Source organism: Poecilia reticulata, chromosome 4 (genome assembly GCF_904066995.2).
Source record: "Poecilia reticulata chromosome 4, P_reticulata-male-v2, whole genome shotgun sequence".
Lineage (NCBI taxonomy): Eukaryota > Metazoa > Chordata > Actinopteri > Cyprinodontiformes > Poeciliidae > Poecilia > Poecilia reticulata.
In genome coordinates, this window is record NC_088833.1 from 14727242 (window position 1) to 14752925 (window position 25684).

The 25684-nt window shown below is 44.5% G+C and overlaps 3 protein-coding genes and 2 long non-coding RNA genes across 9 annotated transcripts; 3 read left to right on the forward strand and 2 right to left on the reverse strand.

Annotated features, from left to right (window-relative positions):
• Positions 1–3798: 3798 nt before the first annotated feature.
• On the forward strand, positions 3799–7148 carry LOC145551441 (terminal uridylyltransferase 4-like). Its single transcript, XM_081606293.1, has 5 exons — positions 3799–3914; positions 5558–5735; positions 5817–5864; positions 6580–6662; positions 6740–7148. The coding sequence occupies exons 1-5, from the start codon at positions 3867–3869 to the stop codon at positions 7076–7078; spliced, it is 696 nt and encodes a 231-aa protein (XP_081462419.1). The 5' UTR covers positions 3799–3866; the 3' UTR covers positions 7079–7148.
• Positions 6667–11522, reverse strand: LOC145551442 (uncharacterized). 3 transcript variants are annotated; one of them, XR_014087283.1, is made up of 4 exons: positions 11087–11522; positions 10746–10815; positions 9770–9874; positions 6667–6807 (listed from the first exon to the last, which is right to left on the reverse strand). It is a non-coding gene; the product is annotated as an uncharacterized LOC145551442 (long non-coding RNA). The 3 variants fall into 3 exon arrangements; XR_014087282.1 differs by lacking the exon at positions 11087–11522 and adding an exon at positions 10955–11035; XR_014087281.1 differs by lacking the exon at positions 11087–11522 and having other exon boundaries at positions 10746–11016.
• LOC145551440 (terminal uridylyltransferase 4-like) lies at positions 7667–10437 on the forward strand. Its single transcript, XM_081606292.1, has 5 exons — positions 7667–7796; positions 8381–8478; positions 8735–9244; positions 9669–9842; positions 9924–10437. The coding sequence occupies exons 2-5, from the start codon at positions 8475–8477 to the stop codon at positions 10016–10018; spliced, it is 783 nt and encodes a 260-aa protein (XP_081462418.1). The 5' UTR covers positions 7667–7796; positions 8381–8474; the 3' UTR covers positions 10019–10437.
• A 550-nt stretch (positions 11523–12072) lies between the features above and the next one.
• Positions 12073–24452, forward strand: LOC145551443 (terminal uridylyltransferase 4-like). Its single transcript, XM_081606295.1, has 12 exons — positions 12073–12406; positions 17662–17775; positions 17844–17921; positions 19565–19742; positions 19824–19871; positions 20589–20671; positions 20749–20864; positions 21655–21809; positions 22394–22491; positions 22749–23259; positions 23683–23856; positions 23938–24452. Exons 2-12 carry the CDS (start codon positions 17719–17721, stop codon positions 24030–24032), a joined length of 1593 nt encoding a protein of 530 aa, XP_081462421.1. The 5' UTR covers positions 12073–12406; positions 17662–17718; the 3' UTR covers positions 24033–24452.
• LOC145551444 (uncharacterized) lies at positions 20676–25125 on the reverse strand. 3 transcript variants are annotated; one of them, XR_014087286.1, is made up of 4 exons: positions 25102–25125; positions 24761–24830; positions 23784–23888; positions 20676–20816 (listed from the first exon to the last, which is right to left on the reverse strand). It is a non-coding gene; the product is annotated as an uncharacterized LOC145551444 (long non-coding RNA). The 3 variants fall into 3 exon arrangements; XR_014087285.1 differs by lacking the exon at positions 25102–25125 and adding an exon at positions 24970–25050; XR_014087284.1 differs by lacking the exon at positions 25102–25125 and having other exon boundaries at positions 24761–25022.
• Positions 25126–25684: the final 559 nt, after the last annotated feature.

A 25684-nucleotide genomic window follows, 5' to 3' on the forward strand; every position in this document is an offset into this window, starting at 1 on the left:
TCTTCTCGCCTCTGTCCGCCGCAGTCTTTTCGCCTCTGTCCGCCGCAGTCTTCTCGCCTCCGTCCATCCCCCGCAGTCTTTTTGCCTCTGTCCCCCGCAGTCTTCTCGCCTCCGTCCGCCGCAGTCTTCTCGCCTCCGTCGCCGCAGTCTTCTCGCTCTGTGCGCCTGGACTTGGTGTATTTGTCATGGGTCCACTATGTCAACCTCATGACCTACAAACCGCAATTTATGATGATCTGTCCAAGTCATTCTCCATGGGCTCTGGGAACTTCCTCTACACCCGAGTTTCTCCCTTAGCGACCACCAAGCTGCATGCTATTTGGACTGCCAGTATCCATTAGCTGCTACCAGAGAGTCGGTCCAAAAAGACCTGACAGTTCTCTATCTTTGGTTTGAGAGCATCCCTCCCTTCTGGTGCCTACGAGCTGATTTTAGGGTGTCCCCAAAACAGGCACAGAAAATCTTGTGGCCACATCTCCGATAAGCCGCATTGACAATGGAGTTGGGGCGATGTTCTATCCACTTTCTCCAAAATGTGTTCAAAGTTCTTCCAGAGGTGAAATTTGAAGCTCTGTTTCACAGATGACTCTGCCAGGATCCTCACAACACTTTTGGGCCTCTCTGGTTTGACTGGAAGTTGACTGATGATTGGGAGGATACCAACCAGGGAGTGGTCAGTGGACAGCTCTGCCTGTCTTCACCCAAGAGTCCAAGACATACAGCCACAGATCAGATGGGAAACAACAATGTCTACCATAGAACTGTGGCCATGGTGTCCTTGTGCTATGAGCACATATGGACACCTGTATGCTTGAACAAGGTGTACATTATGGACAGTCCATGACGAGCACAGAAGTCACATAACAGTACACTACTCGGGTTTAGATCAGGGTGGCCGATCCTCTCAACCACAAGCCTCCAGGTCTCACTGTGAGTGCCCATGCGAGTGTTGAAATCCCCCAGCAGAACAAGGAAGTCTCTTGGAGGGACACTCTCCAGCACCCCTCCAACAGCTCCACAAATGTGCCCAATGTGAACTGCTACTTGCTGGCTTTTCTCCTTGGTAGGAGATTAGCCAACCTACTGCCTTGCTCACGAAGCCACTTGGAAACACGTGATCTTAAATGTCCGGCATTTCTGCTTTCAGAAGGGACTTCCTCAAGGAAACATCCACTTCTTCAACATCATTGCTTTCATGATGTTGTGGCTCAATTTGAACATGTTCTGAGCTTTCTTCAGAATCCATTCTTCTGAGTTGAACACTCAGAAATTCTCTCTAAAGGTGGCACGTAATTCTCCAAATTTAAATATCCCCGGATGGATGATCTCCTAGAGGAAACCACCTCCTGTAATAATTTTTGAAGAATTCAATGTCATCTTCTGTGAGAATTCTGAAGAAGATGGTTTTTCTGAAGAAGGCTCAGAAACTTCTTCAAAATGTGCCACAACATTATCAGCAGCTGTGTCAGAAGAAGGGATTTCCTTTGAGGCGACGTCCGTATCTGCAGCGTCCATGCCATCAAATGGTCTGCGAATTCTGAACTCCGTCTTCTGAGTTTCCATCACAGAAGACGCCTCTTCTACCAATGGATCCTCATAGACTGGTTCTAAATTTATCGCATCTTCCTGGCCGTCACAGCTCGTTTCAACGGCCAGGTCCATTTCGTCAAGGGAACATCGACACTTGTACAGACATCAGTGTCTGCGTCCCCTGGACACGTTTCCAAGTGGAGTCCACAGATGTTTTCCAAAGCCACAGGAGCTTCATCACTAAAAGTTTCCAAACTTGTCAAGACACCCGAAGTGCCACTAACAAGGTTGGCAGAAGCGTCCATGTCACTTTGGTCTTCATCTGCGTCCTCAGGGCATGTTTCTAAGTCCAGTTCACATCTGGTGGCAAAAGCCACGGTGTCTTCAGGGTAAAATCAGGTAAAGGTGTCAATACCCCTGAAGCGGCACTGACACGGTTGGTGGAAGCGTCCATGTCATCTTTTTCTTCATCTGTGTCCTCAGAGCAAGTGTCCCAATTCATTGCACAGATGGTCTCCAAAGCCACGGCATCTTCAGGGGTGAAACTTGTCAATCTTGTCACGACACCTGAAATGCCACTGGCGATGTTGGCGGAAACGTCCGCGTGGCTTTGGTCCTCTGGAATTAACTCCTCAAACCCAAATATCTCCACCTGATATTTTCTTCGCGGTCTTCGGCAACTTCTTCTTTATGATGACCAAGAAGTTTCTCCATTCCTTTAGAGGCTAAGTAGCCCAGGCCCCAACCGATTGTTAGCATCATTTTTAAGTTTAAGCGTGTGAAATTCTCTGTACGTGGATCCAAAGGCAGCTGAAGGGCAAACTGAAAATTCTTGTATTCCAAATTATGATAATAATCTTTTGAACCTTTATGACATCATAGATGAGAACATTGGTGGCATGATGATGTCAAACAACCTGAGTCAGGTTTTTGTTTGTTTTAGTTGCTATGGAAACAGAGTTATGTGTAAGGTGGGACTACTGTCAATAAAAAATGCATGTTAGACATTTAAATCTGTGAATGCAAGTCAATAAATGTGCATAAATTTAAGTTTTGTATTTGTCCTGTTTTTCAACTCATACATACGTGTAAAAATCAAAGATTTTACCTATGACAACACCCATAAACAAACAAATTAGTACAAGTGTTTATAGAGTATTTTTTCAGAAGTTAAAACACATCATTCACATTTAGAAACTGTCTCTAAGCCTCTGCTGGATTTATTTTGAACTGTCAGTGAGGAGGATCCCCTTAAACAGATCATATCTTGCCTTAATTGCTCATTTTGTTCATAAGGAAAATATTTAACATCTAACAATTAAGATTTTTTTTTTTTACATTTGAATCTGTGACAAGGATGATGCACCAAGCAGATGAGCCAAATAATTTTATGTTTAATCTCACCTTCTTAGTTATTTTTGTACCTTTTCTCATTCTCTAACCTCTCAGCCTCTTCACTGTGTGTTTATGAATCGCCCCTTTGCGAGATCTCCTGTTCACTCTTAGCACCGCAGCATAAAGTGACTTGCAGGTTCTGGTTCTGCTCTGCATGCAGAACCAGAACAAAACGAGGAGAAGCAGAATTCAGTTTCTACGCACCACAAATTTGGAACAAACTTCGAGAAACTGTAAAACAGCTGAAACACTGGGTGCCTTTAAATCTCAACTTGTTTAAGTTGCTTATGGCTAAATTAGGGTTAGAGTGCGGGTTTTGATGTTTTTGATGTTTTTAATGTTTTTACCTTTACTTTTTATCTATTTATTCATTTCTTTTTATTTCTCTTTCTCACTGTTTATGTTTTAATGATGTAAAGCCCCCCGGAAAACTTCCCAGTTAAACAACGTTTCACTAAAGTCCCAGAGGGTTAGAGTCCCAGTTAAACAACGTTTAACTAAAAACCTAGAGTTGGAGTCCTTGTCAAACGGGGTTTTTGACTAAAGTCCCAGAGGATTAGAGTCCCAGTTAAACGACGTTTAACTGAAGGCCTAAAAGGGGTTTTATGTTTTTATCTTTTTAATCTAAATCTCTTTCTCTTTCTCACTGTCTGTTCAATGTCACATGCTTCAGTTGTTGACAATGTCACAAACTTCAGTTGTTGGACTCTGACGGTCTGTGTCTCCTCAGCGGTGCGACATCGGCGACGCCTCCAGAGGAAGCCTCTCGTCTTACGCCTACATCCTGATGGTTCTCTACTTCCTGCAGCAGAGGCAGCCGCCGGTCATCCCCGTCCTGCAGGGGGTAAAACCCTCTGATCTTTGACCTTTGGCCTGAAACGTGAGCTAACCTTTCAGCTTCCCTGCTCCAGATCTTCGACAGACAGACGGTTCCCCAGCGGATGGTGGACGGCTGGAACGCTTTCTTCTGTGACGACCTGGACAAGCTGGTGAGGATTCTCTGACATCCGGTCTGATGCAGGGCTGGACGATAAATCGCCAACAATATGTGTCAATCGGACACCTGATCGATATCTACAGTAGGGCTGAAACGATTCCTCGAGTGATTCGAGTACCTCAATTATTAAAATTCCTCGAGGAAAATCAACCTGCCTCGAAGCTTCGTTAATTGATGTTTTATCATTTAGCGCACCGTGTTTCAGCCGGAACATTATTTGCGTTGCGCGGAGCTCTGACTTCCGCCTCTGAGTTGTTGACGGAAGCTACGTGTTAGCGGCATAACGTCCAATCTTCAAGTTTGGCCCGCTGGGATTTTACTGATTGGTGATAATTCCGGGTTTTCATCGTTTTTGTGGGACCAATAAACATCCTTAAAATGACCGGCGCGATGCCGGGAGTCCGGCAGCCTTTCTGCTCCGGAGCTGCTGGTTGAACGGCGGGAAGAAGCTGAGGAGGATTTCTACAGGTGAGCGGAGAGACTGAACACGGCGGGCGGCTGAGGGTTGATGCTTACAGGGTAAGAGCAGCTTTACGGACGAACCGCACAATAAACTTATATCATCCCGGTCTGAACAAACGGGAGGCGGAACATGGCGGGTAGATGAGTTTCTGAACGGAGGAGCCGTAAATATCCCGTGTTTCTTCCCGGTCTACAAAAAAGTAACTGGTAGGGAAGCTCAAATGTGGAAAAAATAGACTGATGTTGATATCCGATAGTAACACTGGTGTTATGGAAGATTTACCAATATTTTATTTCATAATTGTTTTTATCCGATTACTCGAATAATCATAAGAAAAATCTATAGATTACTCGATTACTAAAATAATCGTTTACAACAGCCCTAATCTACAGACATCTGATAGAATATTCACTGAGCTTTGATCCAGAACCGCACAGCATTCTGGGGGATGTAGGCAGAGGGGAGACTTTAGCTGCTCCACCTCTCACGGCGAGTGAAGCCGGGTTGGAGTCAACTAACTCACTCACTCTTTGGTTGCTTCAACGGCCTGCTGGGTAAAAAGCAGTTTGGAGTTCTCTTCCAACTCTGGTTGCCTAGCAACGGCCTGCTGGGTAAAAAGCAGTTTGAAGTTCCCTTCCAACTCCGGTTGCCTAGCAACAGCCTGCTGGGTAAAAAGCAGTTTGGAGTTCCCTTCCAACTCTGGTTGCCTAGCAACGGCCTGCTGGGTAAAAAGCAGTTTGGAGTTCCCCTCTGAATCCGGTTGCCTAGCAACGGCCTGCTGGGTAAAAAGCAGTTTGGAGTTCCCCTCTGAATCCGGTTGCCTAGCAACGGCCTGCTGGGTAAAAAGCAGTTTGAAGTTCCCCTCTGAATCCGGTTGCCTAGCAACGGCCTGCTGGGTAAAAAGCAGTTTGGAGTTCCCTTCCAACTCCGGTTGCCTAGCAACGGCCTGCTGGGTAACTTGCGCAGCAGCAGTTTCAAGTTTCCTCACTGTCGCTTGTAACTGCTTAAAAATAAGAAAAACAGCATAAAGTGAAAACTGGATGAAAGGGGAAAGACAGATATTTCAATATTTAATTTCAGATATTTAAAACAAATAAACTCGTCAATAATTATCGGCTGGTGTGACACGTTTACACGGCGGCAGGTTTCTCAGCCTTGTTCTTGTCGCACAGCGTCAGCGGCTGGCCGACCGGCAGCCCAACACCGAGTCGGTGGGGGAGCTGTGGCTCGGCCTGCTTCGCTTCTACACCGAAGAGTTCGACTTCAAGGAGCACGTCATCAGCATCCGGCAGCACAAACGCCTCACCACGTTCGAGAAGCAGTGGACCAGCAAATGCATCGCCATCGAAGGTGACCGGGCCGCTTTGCTTTCACCTGCTGCTGAGCTCTGCCGGCGGTTCGATTAACTTTTAACATGTTTTCTGTTCCCAGATCCGTTTGACTTGAATCATAATCTCGGTGCTGGAGTGTCGCGTAAAAGTAAGTCTGAAAAGCAAAACTCACGTTTATTAAATCTGCACTTCATCAGCCGTACATCATCTGAGATACTTTAGAGGTCAAATGAAACCAGAGCTGAACCAGCAGATGCAGTTTGATGAGTAAAACTAAAGATTTATCTCACCGAATGAAGCAAATATGTTAAATGAATCCAGTTCACAGAAAAATCTGTTTTTTTCTTTTCACAGATGGGGCAAATATTTAAAAACATACTTTTATGAAAGTTACACTTTGCAGCTTCAATGTTTCCAGTCTGTTTTTTTTTTGACTGAATATATTTTTCACATCTAACTAGTTTTTATGTATTATCCGTTTATATTTTCTGTTGTATCGTCTTTATTACAGCGGAGGCCAGAGCCAAGTTTATCACCACGTACAAAACGATGCTAGAAAAGCTTTAAACAAAACTTATTTCAGTTCGATTCAGCATGGAATTGATTCTAGTTATCAAAAAGTATCAAAGTTCAGTGTTTTATTCAGCGTTTCTGCATTTGGAGTTTGGTTTGGATTTTATTTGTGCCAGTAGAATGACAGTGGGCTGAGGACTGAGCCCTGAGGAACCCCTCGTCCATTTCCAAACAGTTCGATTTGAACAATTCAGATTCATCAGATGTTTTTTATTATTAGTTCTGCACAGATTTAGTTAGCTTAGCATCTTCAGATTTTAAGCCGGATTGATTTTTTTTCCACCCCTCAGTGACGAACTTCATCATGAAGGCGTTCATCAACGGGCGGAAGCTGTTCGGAACGCCGTTCATTCCCATCCCCGGCACCGAAGTGGTACGTTCCTCCACGCTTTCCCTCCCAGGCGTCCTGATGAACCGGGGGGGTTAAATCTGCGCCGCCTTCCTCTGCAGGAATACTTCTTCGACTCGAAGGTGCTGACCGACGGCGAGCTGGCGCCCAACGACCGCTGCTGCCGGATCTGCGGGAAGATCGGACATTACATGAAGGACTGCCCGAAGAGACGCAGGTCGTCCTCTGACAGCTTGTCCTTTACGCTGAAGGCAGCAGGAGGAACAACTTTATGCTTTAACTGGTGTTCAAAGTGTGGTCCGGGGGCCATTTGTGGCCCTTGGACTGATTTTTCTGTGGTCCGACTGCAATTCAAGAATGACACAAATCTGATCTGTTTAGAGTTGGTGCTTGATGCAGATGCACTGCAAAAACACAAAGTGTTCCTGATCAATTTCTAGTGCAAACATTACGATGGAAGTAACACAAAATTAATTTTTGAAATTATTTCACTTACAACTTGGGAAAAATAATCTGAAGATGGATTTGGTATTTTTCATCAAGATTGAAACAAGCTTCTGTTTCTACCTTAAGTTACTTGCAAGTTAATTTTGTGCCAAAAAATCTCAGAAATTTCTTGGAAATTTGTTAGATTGAAAAGTTGAAACTCAGGAAAATTTACAAAAGTCATAAATGTTCAATTTTACAAGCTCCAATCATTAAAAAACTTTTTTTTTCTCAAATTCCTGACGTTTCAAACTCAGTTTTTTTTCTGCTTGTTTTTCTTTCTCTTTTGACTTTAATGCACCAAAATCAGCTTTTTCTAATTGATTAAACTCAACTTTTAAAGCAAACACTTTGAAAGAAAGTGACCCAAACCCTGTTCTTATTCTGGGAATAAATTGGTTGAATCAAACCAAAAGTAAAGTGAGAACTAAAAGTCTTTCTCGCAGTGAAACAGTCATTTGGTGAAAAGCTTTTCACACGCTGCAGGTTTTTATTTGTCTTCTTGTTTTGTCCTTCAGGGAGAAGAAGAAGGAAAACGAGAAAGACGAGGAAACAAGGAGGACGAGCGAGAGCCGAAGGACAGACGCTGCTTCCAGTGCGGGGACATGGGACACGTCCGGCGGGACTGTCCCGAGAACCGCCACCTCAAGCAGAGGAACGCCGCCGCCCCCAGTAAGCAGAGGGCCGTGCGTCAGTAAAAACACTCCCCAGGTCCAGCAGCTCCTTTCTGCTGCTTTGTTTTGTGAAAGCTAGAGGTCAAAAGGTCAATCAGGCCAATTTGGTGTCAACCAACTCATTTTATAGATATTAATGAAAAATGGTTTCCAAATTCTTCCAACCTGGGTAAAATCAACCGAAACTCGCTGGTGGGAGAAATGACTGATGGTTTTAAGCCAAAAGCTAAAATCTGACGCCTCCATTTTAGTTTACATTTTCTGAAGAAGGAAGCTGCGCTCAGCGTCTTCAGAGATTTTGGTGCAGCGCCCCCACAGGCCAGGAGGGGAACAGGTTTTTCAGAGCGTTTGAGAACCACAGCAGCTGGAAACGTAACAAATGTTACAACTTTGGTCCAAAATCGAACTGAATCTACCAAATTATCAAGTGGAAAAACAATCTGTGACATAAAAGTTCCAAACTGTCGGGTACGGTGTGGTATCTGTGATGCTGTGGGCCTCTTCCTGATACAGCTGACAGCTGTGATGGAGCTGCAGGGCTGGACATGAATGAAAAGCTGTTGTTTCTGCGTTTCGCTGCAGCTCCTCTGATGGTGCGCAGCGTGGTGAACTCCCAGTCCATCCCCATCCCGGCGGCGGCGGCCGACTCTCCTGGAAGAACCAGACAACCTTCTGAATGTGTGAGTTCAAACCGCTCGGTCCGTTTGCTTCACATCCTGAAAAATGCTTCAGCTTGAATTTGTTTTTCAAGGTTTGTAATAAAATGCATAATTAAAAACCTAAATTTAGAAGATTAGACTGTTGATACTCAGGAAATTGTAACTTTTTTTTGGAAAATATTTGGCTTTTCAAACTTAGAGATGCCCTGACGCTCCGTCACATTAGTGTTTACGGTTATCGTTTATGCATCACGGCTCTCTGCTCCGGTTCTTTCAGTCGGACAGTCGTCAGACTCCGCCCTACTCCCGCAGCCCGCCGCCGTCCCCCACGGCTCCCCGCTGTCCTCCGGCTCCCCCCAGACGTCCCACAGTAAACCCGGCTGCGTCGGCCCCCCCCAGGTCCCGCTGTCCCTCTTCAGCTTCCCCTCCTCCCACCCGGGCCAGTTCCACCCCGCCGCGCTCGGCGCCCTGGGGCTACTGCCCTCCCACCAGTCCCACATCGCCTCTTCCTCCTGGCCCATCCACGGCCCCGTCCTCGCCTCGGCCTCCGCCGGCGGCCTGTCGCCGCCCGGCCTGACCTTTGCCCTGCGCTCCGTGTCGGGGAACGGCAGCCCCACGGGAACGGGCGGCGGCGGCGGCTCCGTGAACCTGAACGACCCGAGCATCATCTTCGCCCAGCCGGCAGCGGGGCGGCAGATGGGCATGGCGCCGGGTCGGGACGGACAGTGGCACAACCACATGGCGCAGCCGGGGGCGCTGATGGGAAACGGCACGGTGGTGAAGTCAGGTACTTCCTGTTTGCTGACTCAGCTGCAGCTTCATGCTAATCCGTTATGTTCACACCAGCAAAGGTTGATTTTTGTTTTACAGCTTCTCTAACATTTTTCCCATAAGTGAAGTAATTTGCCAGTGGAACTAGAACTTTTTCATCAATATTAAGAAATTATTTACTTAAAACAAGTTTCCACATCTTGCTAAAAATAATGCGCAAGTTAGTTTTGTCTTATTTAAACGGTACTAAGATATTTGCACCAGAAACTAGATAAAAATGCTGAGTAAGAGTTTGATTTTTTGCAGTGTAGTACGTAAAACAAGCATCAAAGAAACACAAAGTGGTTCCTTTCATTCCTGAATTATCCAGATGTTCACTTCAGAAGATTACAGGAATGTCTGAGAAATAAAAACATTTGTTTTAATATTTTTCGTCACAGAACCGGGCCACCAGGTCCAGTTTGAAGGTGTGAGCCAGGGTTCGCGGCTGTGGGAGCACAACAAACCGCCCCAGTTCAGCCTGTCTCCCTCCTGGCCCTACCGGATGCCGCAGAACTTCATCCAGCAGGGCGGCGGCGGCGACTTCCAGCCCGGGAAAACCTTCCTGGCTCCAGGTCGGACCACGGGATTCCAGGAGCTCAATGGTCTGCAGGGGAAATGAGCTGTTTTACTGATTCTGTTCTCCTGTTTTAAAGGTTCTGTGGTGCATCCCAATCCGAACTTCCCACTGGTTCCTCATGTTCGGCATCCAGTCAACATGAATTACATCCAGCAGAAGAAATTATTTTAATTAGAGTTCTTGGTCAGTAATAGAGCAAAATCATGTACTCTTTGCATCAACTGACCACATGGACAATTTTAAGAAGAAGAAAAAATGAATTTTATCATTTTTGTACAGTTTTTATGTTTTACTTTTTGGGTCTCATTACATTGATTTGTGATACAAATGTTAAATATTTTAATGCCCCCGTTTTTGAGGGGGTTAAAAAAAAGTGTTTTTATTTTATGTGTAAAGGAGGATAAATTGTAAACCTTTATTTTTATTAGCTGTATTCATACTTTGCTTGCTGAAAGATGAAGGCTTTGAATAGATGTTTGTTTTTAAAACAACCTAACGTGTCAGTATGTAGTGCCAAAAGCAAGAAAAAAGGGGAAAAAAAGAAAAATACGATGAAAAAGCTGCAAAAAAATAAAGAAAAAAGCAAACAAGTCTGGTGTTGCTCTTCATTACTTACAAGAGGACAAGAAAAGCTGAAACAGTTTTAGAAATGCAGCCTAGTAATAACTAGAAATGGTGTTTAATTCAGGACATAAAAAATGCTAAGTGGATGCTAACTTTTAGCAAAAACTTTAGCGTTCAGCACACTTAATAGTTTCCCCTAAATTAATATTTCTGGATAAATTCTAAACTGACTGTTTAGTAAACTTTCATTTGAATAAAGTTCAACATCTTGAGTTTTGGTTGTCGCATGTTAAGAAATTTGCCAGTAATTACACGGTCATATTCATGCTCTTACTTTGAAGTGGGTGAAAACTGTTTGAGCGTCACTTCCGTTTCCTGACTTCACGTTTTTCCTTTTTTTCCCCCTTTAAAATAAGAAACATACAGAAACGAAATGTAACGATGACGGTAGAGAATAAGATGAAAACAAATACATTAGCTTATGTTATAGAACATGTAGTCGTATTATTTTAAGGGTAGATATTTGAATGGAGGCTAGCTAACCCGTTAGCACTAGCTTCCGTTAAATAACGTTTGTGAACTTCGAAGACAAAACCAGAAGTTTGCGAGAATCAGAGAAGAAATCCTGGACACACAGCATTTAGCACATGAGTTTGTAGATAAAAGCTCACACACAGAGATAAAGATTTGAGTTTATGGGAAGTGTACGGAAAAATTAGGCATAGAGTCACAAGGCAAGACCCAAACAGTGATGGTCCATCAGCTAAACCTGTTGGGTCAGGCGTATGGAGGACCAAAACTGACATAAGAAGAAATAAGAGCAAAAATAAATGTTTTAATAAACATTTATAAACATTTATAAACCCGACGAGGGTTCCCGTTGTCAATCAGTGTTGCTTCCTAAGTGGACAGTTTGATTTCACAGAAGTTTGATTTACTTGGAGTTATATTGAGTTGTTTAAATGTTCCCTTTATTTTTTTGAGCAGTGTACATACATGCATACATGCATACCTACCTACCTACCTACCTACCTACCTACCTACCTACCTACCTACCTACCTACCTACCTACCTACCTACCTACCTACCTACCTACCTACCTACCTACCAACCAACCAACCAACCAACCAACCAACCAGTGACGTGCGGTCAGGGGAGGCAAGTGAGGCAGAGCCTCACCTGTCATCATGGAAAAATAATATAAAATCATTTATATTTCTATTTTCACCCTGTTGTTTTGTACGTATAAAGTATCTATTTTTTACTTAGCTTAACCAATTTTGACTACTTTTTCTTCAAAATCGCTGGATTTTCGCATTTTCCCATTCAAATGCTCAGAAGCGAAGCCGGTGAGGCAGCAGCGAGCTGAGCCTCACCTGGGATTGCGCAACCTCTGGCTAACTGCACTGGCTGCCATTAAATGACAGCATGTTCATCCTGTCTGTACGCCGGCAATAAAATGGCTAATAAACATTTAATATATGGACTGATTTTCCATAATTTCGCTTGTGTAAATAATGTACAGTGTTTTTTGTCACTAACTGCGTGTGTATCGTGTTTTGTGTGCGGAGGAGCGATAAGAAACGGCAGAGAACAGACTGGAGGTGAGGCAGGCAGTTCTCTTGCCTCACCGCTGGGGCGCTCATGTTCCCAGATATAGTGACTGCACAACTGCAGAGTAAGACACGGTGAGCTAGCCATGGAGCTAGCCACACAGTAAATAAGTAAAGTACAGCGATATATTTGTTTTCTTCTCTCTTCCGACGTCAACATGAAAGACTACATTTCTAAACTTAAACAGTTTTCTAAAGTGGATTTTTAATTGAAGCAGGAGATAATAACTAAAGGAAAACCAACACCGGAGCTGAAAGTTTTACTTCCAGACAGTTTGATTCTCAAACGGAGTAGAAAAGATGCCGAGGATAAACTTGGCTTTGGATGAACGGATATTCCTGTGCAGAATTAGCGGTGCATGGATTTCATTGACACGTAAAGGTAAGACAGCAATAAGATGTTTTAGTTTAGTTTTTTTATTTAAATGTGCGTTTTGTGGGCTACAGTTAATGTTTAAATAATTCAGTAAAGTAGAAGCGGTAGCTAATCCACCACAGCAATTATTTATTAATAAAACATGAAGCCTAAAACATACAACAACAAACTAAATGTTCTGTTCTGTGTGAAAAATTCTTCAATGTTTTTTGGTGTTAAATCCTAAAACTGAAGTGGCATTGTTGTCAGTTGCTATGGCAACGAGTCTGCGTAGCTTGGAGAATACAGATCCATTTGCTGTGGATCATAGCACGAAATTAATACCTACATTTATATGTTTCACTAAGGTAACGCGGCTATGGATGACGCGTAAAAGATTAGTCTTTCACGTTATATATATACGTTATATATATATATATATATATATATATATATATATATATATATATATATATATATATATAATTTCATTTATACATGTCGGATATATATTGTTTATTTATATATTTATCTTTTATTATGTTGTGTGTGTATACATATATTTTGATAAGAAATAAAAGCATAAATACATATTTTGATAAGAAATATATTATTCTTTATATTTTTATTATTTTAGTTATGTATTTATCTTTATTATTATGTTGTGTGTGTATATATTTTTTGACAAGAAATAAAAGCATAAATACATATTTTGATAAGAAATATATTATTCTTTATATATTTATTTTATTTTTTACAAATTCTCCATCACCATCCCCAGCCATTCTGCCAGCCTCAGTATCTCATGGTTTCCAAGCAGTTTGACTGTCTCTGGTCTGTCTTCTCGTCTCCGTCCGCCGCAGTCTTCTCTCCTCCGTCCGCCGCAGTCTCCTCGTCTCCGTCCGCCGCAGTCTCCTCGTTTCCGTCCGCCGCAGTCTCCTCGTCCCCGTCCGCCGCAGTCTTCTCGCCTCCGTCCGCCGCAGTCTCCTCGTCCCCGTCCGCCGCAGTCTCCTCGTCTCCGTCCGCCGCAGTCTTCTCGCCTCCATCCGCCGCAGTCTTCTCGCCTCCTGCCGCCGCAGTATCCTCGTCTCCGTACGCCACAGTCTCCTCGTCCCCGTCCGCTGCAGTCTTCTCGTCTCCGTCCGCCGCAGTCTTCTCGTCTCAGTCCGCCGCAGTCTTCTCGTCTCCGTCCGCCGCAGTCTCCTCGCCTCCTGCCGCCGCAGTCTCCTCGCCTCCTGCCGCCGCAGTCTCCTCGTCTCCGTCCGCCGCAGTCTCCTCGTCTCCGTCCGCCGCAGTCTCCTCTCCTCCGTCCGCCGCAGTCTTCTCTCCTCCGTCCGCAGTCTCCTCGTCTCCGTCCGCCGCAGTCTCCTCGTCTCCGTCCGCCGCAGTCTCCTCTCCTCCGTCCGCCGCAGTCTTCTCGTCTCCGTCCGCCGCAGTCTTCTCGCCGCAGTCTTCTAGCTGCAGTCTTCTCGCCTCTGTCCGCCGCAGTCTCCTCGCCTCCTGCCGCCGCAGTCTTCTCGTCTCCGTCCGCCGCAGTCTTCTCGCCGCAGTCTTCTAGCTGCAGTCTTCTCGCCTCTGTCCGCTGCAGTCTTCTCGCCTCTGTCCGCCGCAGTCTTCTCGCCTCCGTCCGCCGCAGTCTTCTCGCCTCCGTCCGCCGCAGTCTTCTCGCCTCCGTCCGCCGCAGTCTTCTCGCCTCCGTCCGCCGCAGTCTTCTCGCCTCCGTCCGCCGCAGTCTTCTCGCCTCCTGTCGCCGCAGTCTTCTCGCCTCTGTGCTGCCTGGACTTGGTGTATTTGTCATGGGTCCACTATGTCAACCTCATGACCTACAAACCGCAATTTATGATGATCTGTCCAAGTAATTCTCCATGGGCTCTGGGAACTTCCTCTACACCCGAGTTTCTCCCTTAGCGACCACCCAAGCTGCATGCTATTTGGACTGCCAGTATCCATTAGCTCTACCAGAGAGTCGGTCCAAAAAGACCTGACAGTTCTCTATCTTTGGTTTGAGAGCATCCCTCCCTTCTGGTGCCTACGAGCTGATTTTAGGGTTGTCCCCAAAACAGGCACAGAAAATCTTGTGGCCACATCTCCGATAAGCCGCATTGACAATGGAGTTGGGGGCGATGTTCTATCCACTTTCTCCAAAATGTGTTCAAAGTTCTTCCAGAGGTGAAATTTGAAGCTCTGTTTCACAGATGACTCTGCCAGGATCCTCACAACACTTTTGGGCCTCTCTGGTTTGACTGGAAGTTGACTGATGATTGGGAGGATACCAACCAGGGAGTGGTCAGTGGACAGCTCTGCCTGTCTTCACCCAAGAGTCCAAGACATACAGCCACAGATCAGATGGGAAACAACAATGTCTACCATAGAACTGTGGCCATGGTGTCCTTGTGCTATGAGCACATATGGACACCTGTATGCTTGAACAAGGTGTACATTATGGACAGTCCATGACGAGCACAGAAGTCACATAACAGTACACTACTCGGGTTTAGATCAGGGTGGCCGATCCTCTCAACCACAAGCCTCCAGGTCTCACTGTGAGTGCCCATGCGAGTGTTGAAATCCCCCAGCAGAACAAGGAAGTCTCTTGGAGGGACACTCTCCAGCACCCCTCCAACAGCTCCACAAAATGTGCCCAATGTGAACTGCTACTTGCTGGCTTTTCTCCTTGGTAGGAGATTAGCCAACCTACTGCCTTGCTCACGAAGCCACTTGGAAACACGTGATCTTAAATGTCCGGCATTTCTGCTTTCAGAAGGGACTTCCTCAAAGGAAACATCCACTTCTTCAACATCATTGCTTTCATGATGTTGTGGCTCAATTTGAACATGTTCTGAGCTTTCTTCAGAATCCATTTCTTCTGAGGTTGAACACTCAGAAATTCTCTCTAAAGGTGGCACGTAATTCTCCAAATTTAAATATCCCCGGATGGATGATCTCCTAGAGGAAACCACCCTCCTGTAATAATTTTTGAAGAATTCAATGTCATCTTCTGTGAGAATTCCTGAAGAAGATGGTTTTTCTGAAGAAGGCTCAGAAACTTCTTCAAAATGTGCCACAACATTATCAGCAGCTGTGTCAGAAGAAGGGATTTCCTTTGAGGCGACGTCCGTATCTGCAGCGTCCATGCCATCAAAATGGTCTGCGTAATTCTGAACTCCGTCTTCTGAGTTTCCATCAACAGAAGACGCCTCTTCTACCAATGGATCCTCATAGACTGGTTCTAAATTTATCGCATCTTCCTGGCCGTCACAGCTCGTTTCAACGGCCAGGTCCATTTCGTCAAGGGGAACATCGACACTTGTACAGACATCAGTGTCTGCGTCCCCTGGACACGTTTCCAAGTGGAGTCCACAGATGTTTTCCAAAGCCACAGGAGCTTCATCACTAAAAGTTTCCAAACTTGTCAAGACACCCGAAGTGCCACTAACAAGGTTGGCAGAAGCGTCCATGTCACTTTGGTCTTCATCTGCGTCCTCAGGGCATGTTTCTAAGTCCAGTTCACATCTGGTGGCAAAAGCCACGGTGTCTTCAGGGGTAAAATCAGGTAAAGGTGTCAATACCCCTGAAGCGGCACTGACACGGTTGGTGGAAGCGTCCATGTCATCTTTTTCTTCATCTGTGTCCTCAGAGCAAGTGTCCCAATTCATTGCACAGATGGTCTCCAAAGCCACGGCATCTTCAGGGGTGAAACTTGTCAATCTTGTCACGACACCTGAAATGCCACTGGCGATGTTGGCGGAAACGTCCGCGTGGCTTTGGTCCTCTGGAATTAACTCCTCAAACCCAAAATATCTCCACCTGATATTTTCTTCGCGGTCTTCGGCAACTTCTTCTTTATGATGACCAAGAAGTTTCTCCATTCCTTTAGAGGCTAAGTAGCCCAGGCCCCAACCGATTGTTAGCATCATTTTTAAGTTTAAGCGTGTGAAATTCTCTGTACGTGGATCCAAAGGCAGCTGAAGGGCAAACTGAAAATTCTTGTATTCCAAATTATGATAATAATCTTTTGAACCTTTATGACATCATAGATGAGAACATTGGTGGCATGATGATGTCAAACAACCTGAGTCAGGTTCTTGTTTGTTTTAGTTGCTATGGAAACAGAGTTATGTGTAAGGTGGGACTACTGTCAATAAAAAAATGCATGTTAGACATTTAAATCTGTGAATGCAAGTCAATAAATGTGCATAAATTTAAGTTTTGTATTTGTCCTGTTTTTCAACTCATACATACGTGTAAAAATCAAAGATTTTACCTATGACAACACCCATAAACAAACAAATTAGTACAAGTGTTTATAGAGTATTTTTTCAGAAGTTAAAACACATCATTCACATTTAGAAACTGTCTCTAAGCCTCTGCTGGATTTATTTTGAACTGTCAGTGAGGAGGATCCCCTTAAACAGATCATATCTTGCCTTAATTGCTCATTTTGTTCATAAGGAAAATATTTAACATCTAACAATTAAGTTTTTTTTTTTTACGTTTGAATCTGTGACAAGGATGATGCACCAAGCAGATGAGCCAAATAATTTTATGTTTAATCTCACCTTCTTAGTTATTTTTGTACCTTTTCTCATTCTCTAACCTCTCAGCCTCTTCACTGTGTGTTTATGAATCGCCCCTTTGCGAGATCTCCTGTTCACTCTTAGCACCGCAGCATAAAGTGACTTGCAGGTTCTGGTTCTGCTCTGCATGCAGAACCAGAACAAAACGAGGAGAAGCAGAATTCAGTTTCTACGCACCACAAATTTGGAACAAACTTCGAGAAAACTGTAAAACAGCTGAAACACTGGGTGCCTTTAAATCTCAACTTGTTTAAGTTGCTTATGGCTAAATTAGGGTTAGAGTGCGGGTTTTGATGTTTTTGATGTTTTTAATGTTTTTACCTTTACTTTTTATCTATTTATTCATTTCTTTTTATTTCTCTTTCTCACTGTTTATGTTTTAATGATGTAAAGCCCCCGGAAAACTTCCCAGTTAAACAACGTTTCACTAAAGTCCCAGAGGGTTAGAGTCCCAGTTAAACAACGTTTAACTAAAAACCTAGAGTTGGAGTCCTTGTCAAACGGGGTTTTTGACTAAAGTCCCAGAGGATTAGAGTCCCAGTTAAACGACGTTTAACTGAAGGCCTAAAAGGGGTTTTATGTTTTTATCTTTTTTAATCTAAATCTCTTTCTCTTTCTCACTGTCTGTTCAATGTCACATGCTTCAGTTGTTGGACAATGTCACAAACTTCAGTTGTTGGACTCTGACGGTCTGTGTCTCCTCAGCGGTGCGACATCGGCGACGCCTCCAGAGGAAGCCTCTCGTCTTACGCCTACATCCTGATGGTTCTCTACTTCCTGCAGCAGAGGCAGCCGCCGGTCATCCCCGTCCTGCAGGAGGTAAAAACCCTCTGATCTTTGACCTTTGGCCTGAAACGTGAGCTAACCTTTCAGCTTCCCTGCTCCAGATCTTCGACAGACAGACGGTTCCCCAGCGGATGGTGGACGGCTGGAACGCTTTCTTCTGTGACGACCTGGACAAGCTGGTGAGGATTCTCTGACATCCGGTCTGATGCAGGGCTGGACGATAAATCGCCAACAATATGTGTCAATCGGACACCTGATCGATATCTACAGTAGGGCTGAAACGATTCCTCGAGTGATTCGAGTACCTCAATTATTAAAATTCCTCGAGGAAAATCAACCTGCCTCGAAGCTTCGTTAATTGATGTTTTATCATTTAGCGCACCGTGTTTCAGCCGGAACATTATTTGCGTTGCGCGGAGCTCTGACTTCCGCCTCTGAGTTGTTGACGGAAGCTACGTGTTAGCGGCATAACGTCCAATCTTCAAGTTTGGCCCGCTGGGATTTTACTGATTGGTGATAATTCCGGGTTTTCATCGTTTTTGTGGGACCAATAAACATCCTTAAAATGACCGGCGCGATGCCGGGAGTCCGGCAGCCTTTCTGCTCCGGAGCTGCTGGTTGAACGGCGGGAAGAAGCTGAGGAGGATTTCTACAGGTGAGCGGAGAGACTGAACACGGCGGGCGGCTGAGGGTTGATGCTTACAGGGTAAGAGCAGCTTTACGGACGAACCGCACAATAAACTTATATCATCCCGGTCTGAACAAACGGGAGGCGGAACATGGCGGGTAGATGAGTTTCTGAACGGAGGAGCCGTAAATATCCCGTGTTTCTTCCCGGTCTACAAAAAAGTAACTGGTAGGGAAGCTCAAATGTGGAAAAAATAGACTGATGTTGATATCCGATAGTAACACTGGTGTTATGGAAGATTTACCAATATTTTATTTCATAATTGTTTTTATCCGATTACTCGAATAATCGTAAGAAAAATCTATAGATTACTCGATTACTAAAATAATCGTTTACAACAGCCCTAATCTACAGACATCTGATAGAATATTCACTGAGCTTTGATCCAGAACCGCACAGCATTCTTGGGGATGTAGGCAGAGGGGAGACTTTAGCTGCTCCACCTCTCACGGCGAGTGAAGCCGGGTTGGAGTCAACTAACTCACTCACTCTTTGGTTGCTTCAACGGCCTGCTGGGTAAAAAGCAGTTTGGAGTTCTCTTCCAACTCTGGTTGCCTAGCAACGGCCTGCTGGGTAAAAAGCAGTTTGAAGTTCCCTTCCAACTCCGGTTGCCTAGCAACAGCCTGCTGGGTAAAAAGCAGTTTGGAGTTCCCTTCCAACTCTGGTTGCCTAGCAACGGCCTGCTGGGTAAAAAGCAGTTTGGAGTTCCCCTCTGAATCCGGTTGCCTAGCAACGGCCTGCTGGGTAAAAAGCAGTTTGAAGTTCCCCTCTGAATCCGGTTGCCTAGCAACGGCCTGCTGGGTAAAAAGCAGTTTGGAGTTCCCTTCCAACTCCGGTTGCCTAGCAACGGCCTGCTGGGTAAAAAGCAGTTTGGAGTTCCCTTCCAACTCCGGTTGCCTAGCAACGGCCTGCTGGGTAACTTGCGCAGCAGCAGTTTCAAGTTTCCTCACTGTCGCTTGTAACTGCTTAAAAATAAGAAAAACAGCATAAAGTGAAAACTGGATGAAAGGGGAAAGACAGATATTTCAATATTTAATTTCAGATATTTAAAACAAATAAACTCGTCAATAATTATCGGCTGGTGTGACACGTTTACACGGCGGCAGGTTTCTCAGCCTTGTTCTTGTCGCGCAGCGTCAGCGGCTGGCCGACCGGCAGCCCAACACCGAGTCGGTGGGGGAGCTGTGGCTCGGCCTGCTTCGCTTCTACACCGAAGAGTTCGACTTCAAGGAGCACGTCATCAGCATCCGGCAGCACAAACGCCTCACCACGTTCGAGAAGCAGTGGACCAGCAAATGCATCGCCATCGAAGGTGACCGGGCCGCTTTGCTTTCACCTGCTGCTGAGCTCTGCCGGCGGTTCGATTAACTTTTAACATGTTTTCTGTTCCCAGATCCGTTTGACTTGAATCATAATCTCGGTGCTGGAGTGTCGCGTAAAAGTAAGTCTGAAAAGCAAAACTCACGTTTATTAAATCTGCACTTCATCAGCCGTACATCATCTGAGATACTTTAGAGGTCAAATGAAACCAGAGCTGAACCAGCAGATGCAGTTTGATGAGTAAAAACTAAAGATTTATCTCACCGAATGAAGCAAATATGTTAAATGAATCCAGTTCACAGAAAAATCTGTTTTTTTCTTTTCACAGATGGGGCAAATATTTAAAAACATACTTTTATGAAAGTTACACTTTGCAGCTTCAATGTTTCCAGTCTGTTTTTTTTTTTGACTGAATATATTTTTCACATCTAACTAGTTTTTATGTATTATCCGTTTATATTTTCTGTTGTATCGTCTTTATTACAGCGGAGGCCAGAGCCAAGTTTATCACCACGTACAAAACGATGCTAGAAAAGCTTTAAACAAAACTTATTTCAGTTCGATTCAGCATGGAATTGATTCTAGTTATCAAAAAGTATCAAAGTTCAGTGTTTTATTCAGCGTTTCTGCATTTGGAGTTTGGTTTGGATTTTATTTGTGCCAGTAGAATGACAGTGGGCTGAGGACTGAGCCCTGAGGAACCCCTCGTCCATTTCCAAACAGTTCGATTTGAACAATTCAGATTCATCAGATGTTTTTTATTATTAGTTCTGCACAGATTTAGTTAGCTTAGCATCTTCAGATTTTAAGCCGGATTGATTTTTTTTCCACCCCTCAGTGACGAACTTCATCATGAAGGCGTTCATCAACGGGCGGAAGCTGTTCGGAACGCCGTTCATTCCCATCCCCGGCACCGAAGTGGTACGTTCCTCCACGCTTTCCCTCCCAGGCGTCCTGATGAACCGGGGGGGTTAAATCTGCGCCGCCTTCCTCTGCAGGAATACTTCTTCGACTCGAAGGTGCTGACCGACGGCGAGCTGGCGCCCAACGACCGCTGCTGCCGGATCTGCGGGAAGATCGGACATTACATGAAGGACTGCCCGAAGAGACACAGGTCGTCCTCTGACAGCTTGTCCTTTACGCTGAAGGCAGCAGGAGGAACAACTTTATGCTTTAACTGGTGTTCAAAGTGTGGTCCGGGGGCCATTTGTGGCCCTTGGACTGATTTTTCTGTGGTCCGACTGCAATTCAAGAATGACACAAATCTGATCTGTTTAGAGTTGGTGCTTGATGCAGATGCACTGCAAAAACACAAAGTGTTCCTGATCAATTTCTAGTGCAAACATTACGATGGAAGTAACACAAAATTAATTTTTGAAATTATTTCACTTACAACTTGGGAAAAATAATCTGAAGATGGATTTGGTATTTTTTCATCAAGATTGAAACAAGCTTCTGTTTCTACCTTAAGTTACTTGCAAGTTAATTTTGTGCCAAAAAATCTCAGAAATTTTCTTGGAAATTTGTTAGATTGAAAAGTTGAAACTCAGGAAAATTTACAAAAGTCATAAATGTTCAATTTTACAAGCTCCAATCATTAAAAAACTTTTTTTTTCTCAAATTCCTGACGTTTCAAACTCAGTTTTTTTTCTGCTTGTTTTTCTTTCTCTTTTTGACTTTAATGCACCAAAATCAGCTTTTTCTAATTGATTAAACTCAACTTTTAAAGCAAACACTTTGAAAGAAAGTGACCCAAACCCTGTTCTTATTCTGGGAATAAATTGGTTGAATCAAACCAAAAGTAAAGTGAGAACTAAAAGTCTTTCTCGCAGTGAAACAGTCATTTGGTGAAAAGCTTTTCACACGCTGCAGGTTTTTATTTGTCTTCTTGTTTTGTCCTTCAGGGTGAAGAAGAAGGAAAACGAGAAAGACGAGGACAACAAGGAGGACGAGCGGGAGCCGAAGGACAGACGCTGCTTCCAGTGCGGGGACATGGGACACGTCCGGCGGGACTGTCCCGAGAACCGCCACCTCAAGCAGAGGAACGCCGCCGCCCCCAGTAAGCAGAGGGCCGTGCGTCAGTAAAAACACTCCCCAGGTCCAGCAGCTCCTTTCTGCTGCTTTGTTTTGTGAAAGCTAGAGGTCAAAAGGTCAATCAGGCCAATTTGGTGTCAACCAACTCATTTTATAGATATTAATGAAAAATGGTTTCCAAATTCTTCCAACCTGGGTAAAATCAACCGAAACTCGCTGGTGGGAGAAATGACTGATGGTTTTAAGCCAAAAGCTAAAATCTGACGCCTCCATTTTAGTTTACATTTTCTGAAGAAGGAAGCTGCGCTCAGCGTCTTCAGAGATTTTGGTGCAGCGCCCCCACAGGCCAGGAGGGGAACAGGTTTTTCAGAGCGTTTGAGAACCACAGCAGCTGGAAACGTAACAAATGTTACAACTTTGGTCCAAAATCGAACTGAATCTACCAAATTATCAAGTGGAAAAACAATCTGTGACATAAAAGTTCCAAACTGTCGGGTACGGTGTGGTATCTGTGATGCTGTGGGCCTCTTCCTGATACAGCTGACAGCTGTGATGGAGCTGCAGGGCTGGACATGAATGAAAAGCTGTTGTTTCTGCGTTTCGCTGCAGCTCCTCTGATGGTGCGCAGCGTGGTGAACTCCCAGTCCATCCCCATCCCGGCGGCGGCGGCCGACTCTCCTGGAAGAACCAGACAACCTTCTGAATGTGTGAGTTCAAACCGCTCGGTCCGTTTGCTTCACATCCTGAAAAATGCTTCAGCTTGAATTTGTTTTTCAAGGTTTGTAATAAAATGCATAATTAAAAACCTAAATTTAGAAGATTAGACTGTTGATACTCAGGAAATTGTAACTTTTTTTTGGAAAAATATTTGGCTTTTCAAACTTAGAGATGCCCTGACGCTCCGTCACATTAGTGTTTACGGTTATCGTTTATGCATCACGGCTCTCTGCTCCGGTTCTTTCAGTCGGACAGTCGTCAGACTCCGCCCTACTCCCCGCAGCCCGCCGCCGTCCCCCACGGCTCCCCGCTGTCCTCCGGCTCCCCCCAGACGTCCCACAGTAAACCCGGCTGCGTCGGCCCCCCCCAGGTCCCGCTGTCCCTCTTCAGCTTCCCCTCCTCCCACCCGGGCCAGTTCCACCCCGCCGCGCTCGGCGCCCTGGGACTACTGCCCTCCCACCAGTCCCACATCGCCTCTTCCTCCTGGCCCATCCACGGCCCCGTCCTCGCCTCGGCCTCCGCCGGCGGCCTGTCGCCGCCCGGCCTGACCTTTGCCCTGCGCTCCGTGTCGGGGAACGGCAGCCCCACGGGAACGGGCGGCGGCGGCGGCTCCGTGAACCTGAACGACCCGAGCATCATCTTCGCCCAGCCGGCAGCGGGGCGGCAGATGGGCATGGCGCCGGGTCGGGACGGACAGTGGCACAACCACATGGCGCAGCCGGGGGCGCTGATGGGAAACGGCACGGTGGTGAAGTCAGGTACTTCCTGTTTGCTGACTCAGCTGCAGCTTCATGCTAATCCGTTATGTTCACACCAGCAAAGGTTGATTTTGTTTTACAGCTTCTCTAACATTTTTCCCATAAGTGAAGTAATTTGCCAGTGGAACTAGAACTTTTTCATCAATATTAAGAAATTATTTACTTAAAACAAGTTTCCACATCTTGCTAAAAATAATGCGCAAGTTAGTTTTGTCTTATTTAAACGGTACTAAGATATTTGCACCAGAAACTAGATAAAAATGCTGAGTAAGAGTTTGATTTTTTGCAGTGTAGTACGTAAAACAAGCATCAAAGAAACACAAAGTGGTTCCTTTCATTCCTGAATTATCCAGATGTTCACTTCAGAAGATTACAGGAATGTCTGAGAAATAAAAACATTTGTTTTAATATTTTTCGTCACAGAACCGGGCCACCAGGTCCAGTTTGAAGGTGTGAGCCAGGGTTCGCGGCTGTGGGAGCACAACAAACCGCCCCAGTTCAGCCTGTCTCCCTCCTGGCCCTACCGGATGCCGCAGAACTTCATCCAGCAGGGCGGCGGCGGCGACTTCCAGCCCGGGAAAACCTTCCTGGCTCCAGGTCGGACCACGGGATTCCAGGAGCTCAATGGTCTGCAGGGGAAATGAGCTGTTTTACTGATTCTGTTCTCCTGTTTTAAAGGTTCTGTGGTGCATCCCAATCCGAACTTCCCACTGGTTCCTCATGTTCGGCATCCAGTCAACATGAATTACATCCAGCAGAAGAAATTATTTTAATTAGAGTTCTTGGTCAGTAATAGAGCAAAATCATGTACTCTTTGCATCAACTGACCACATGGACAATTTTAAGAAGAAGAAAAAAATGAATTTTATCATTTTTGTACAGTTTTTATGTTTTACTTTTTGGGTCTCATTACATTGATTTGTGATACAAATGTTAAATATTTTAATGCCCCCGTTTTTGAGGGGGTTAAAAAAAAGTGTTTTTATTTTATGTGTAAAGGAGGATAAATTGTAAACCTTTATTTTTATTAGCTGTATTCATACTTTGCTTGCTGAAAGATGAAGGCTTTGAATAGATGTTTGTTTTTAAAACAACCTAACGTGTCAGTATGTAGTGCCAAAAGCAAGAAAAAAGGGGAAAAAAAGAAAAATACGATGAAAAAGCTGCAAAAAAATAAAGAAAAAAGCAAACAAGTCTGGTGTTGCTCTTCATTACTTACAAGAGGACAAGAAAAGCTGAAACAGTTTTAGAAATGCAGCCTAGTAATAACTAGAAATGGTGTTTAATTCAGGACATAAAAAATGCTAAGTGGATGCTAACTTTTAGCAAAAACTTTAGCGTTCAGCACACTTAATAGTTTCCCCTAAATTAATATTTCTGGATAAATTCTAAACTGACTGTTTAGTAAACTTTCATTTGAATAAAGTTCAACATCTTGAGTTTTGGTTGTCGCATGTTAAGAAATTTGCCAGTAATTACACGGTCATATTCATGCTCTTACTTTGAAGTGGGTGAAAACTGTTTGAGCGTCACTTCCGTTTCCTGACTTCACGTTTTTCCTTTTTTTCCCCCTTTAAAATAAGAAACATACAGAAACGAAATGTAACGATGACGGTAGAGAATAAGATGAAAACAAATACATTAGCTTATGTTATAGAACATGTAGTCGTATTATTTTAAGGGTAGATATTTGAATGGAGGCTAGCTAACCCGTTAGCACTAGCTTCCGTTAAATAACGTTTGTGAACTTCGAAGACAAAACCAGAAGTTTGCGAGAATCAGAGAAGAAATCCTGGACACACAGCATTTAGCACATGAGTTTGTAGATAAAAGCTCACACACAGAGATAAAGATTTGAGTTTATGGGAAGTGTACGGAAAAATTAGGCATAGAGCCACAAGGCAAGACCCAAACAGTGATGGTCCATCAGCTAAACCTGTTGGGTCAGGCGTATGGAGGACCAAAACTGACATAAGAAGAAATAAGAGCAAAAATAAATGTTTTAATAAACATTTATAAACATTTATAAACCCGACGAGGGTTCCCGTTGTCAATCAGTGTTGCTTCCTAAGTGGACAGTTTGATTTCACAGAAGTTTGATTTACTTGGAGTTATATTGAGTTGTTTAAATGTTCCCTTTATTTTTTTGAGCAGTGTACATACATGCATACATGCATACCTACCTACCTACCTACCTACCTACCTACCTACCTACCTACCTACCTACCTACCTACCTACCTACCTACCTACCTACCTACCTACCTACCTACCTACCAACCAACCAACCAACCAACCAACCAGTGACGTGCGGTCAGGGGAGGCAAGTGAGGCAGAGCCTCACCTGTCATCATGGAAAAATAATATAAAATCATTTATATTTCTATTTTCACCCTGTTGTTTTGTCGTATAAAGTATCTATTTTTT

Coding starts and splice junctions, on each gene's coding strand:
- LOC145551441 (XM_081606293.1), top strand. CDS start 3,867: ATGGTGGACGGCTGGAACGCTTTCTTCTGTGACGACCTGGACAAGCTG. Junction 3,915..5,557: donor GTGACGACCTGGACAAGCTG/GTGAGGATTCTC, acceptor CTTGTCGCACAG/CGTCAGCGGCTGGCCGACCG. Junction 6,663..6,739: donor CCATCCCCGGCACCGAAGTG/GTACGTTCCTCC, acceptor CTTCCTCTGCAG/GAATACTTCTTCGACTCGAA.
- LOC145551440 (XM_081606292.1), top strand. Junction 9,245..9,668: donor CGGCACGGTGGTGAAGTCAG/GTACTTCCTGTT, acceptor TTTTCGTCACAG/AACCGGGCCACCAGGTCCAG. Junction 9,843..9,923: donor GAAAACCTTCCTGGCTCCAG/GTCGGACCACGG, acceptor CCTGTTTTAAAG/GTTCTGTGGTGCATCCCAAT.
- LOC145551443 (XM_081606295.1), top strand. CDS start 17,719: ATGGTTCTCTACTTCCTGCAGCAGAGGCAGCCGCCGGTCATCCCCGTC. Junction 19,743..19,823: donor CAAATGCATCGCCATCGAAG/GTGACCGGGCCG, acceptor TTCTGTTCCCAG/ATCCGTTTGACTTGAATCAT. Junction 23,857..23,937: donor GAAAACCTTCCTGGCTCCAG/GTCGGACCACGG, acceptor CCTGTTTTAAAG/GTTCTGTGGTGCATCCCAAT.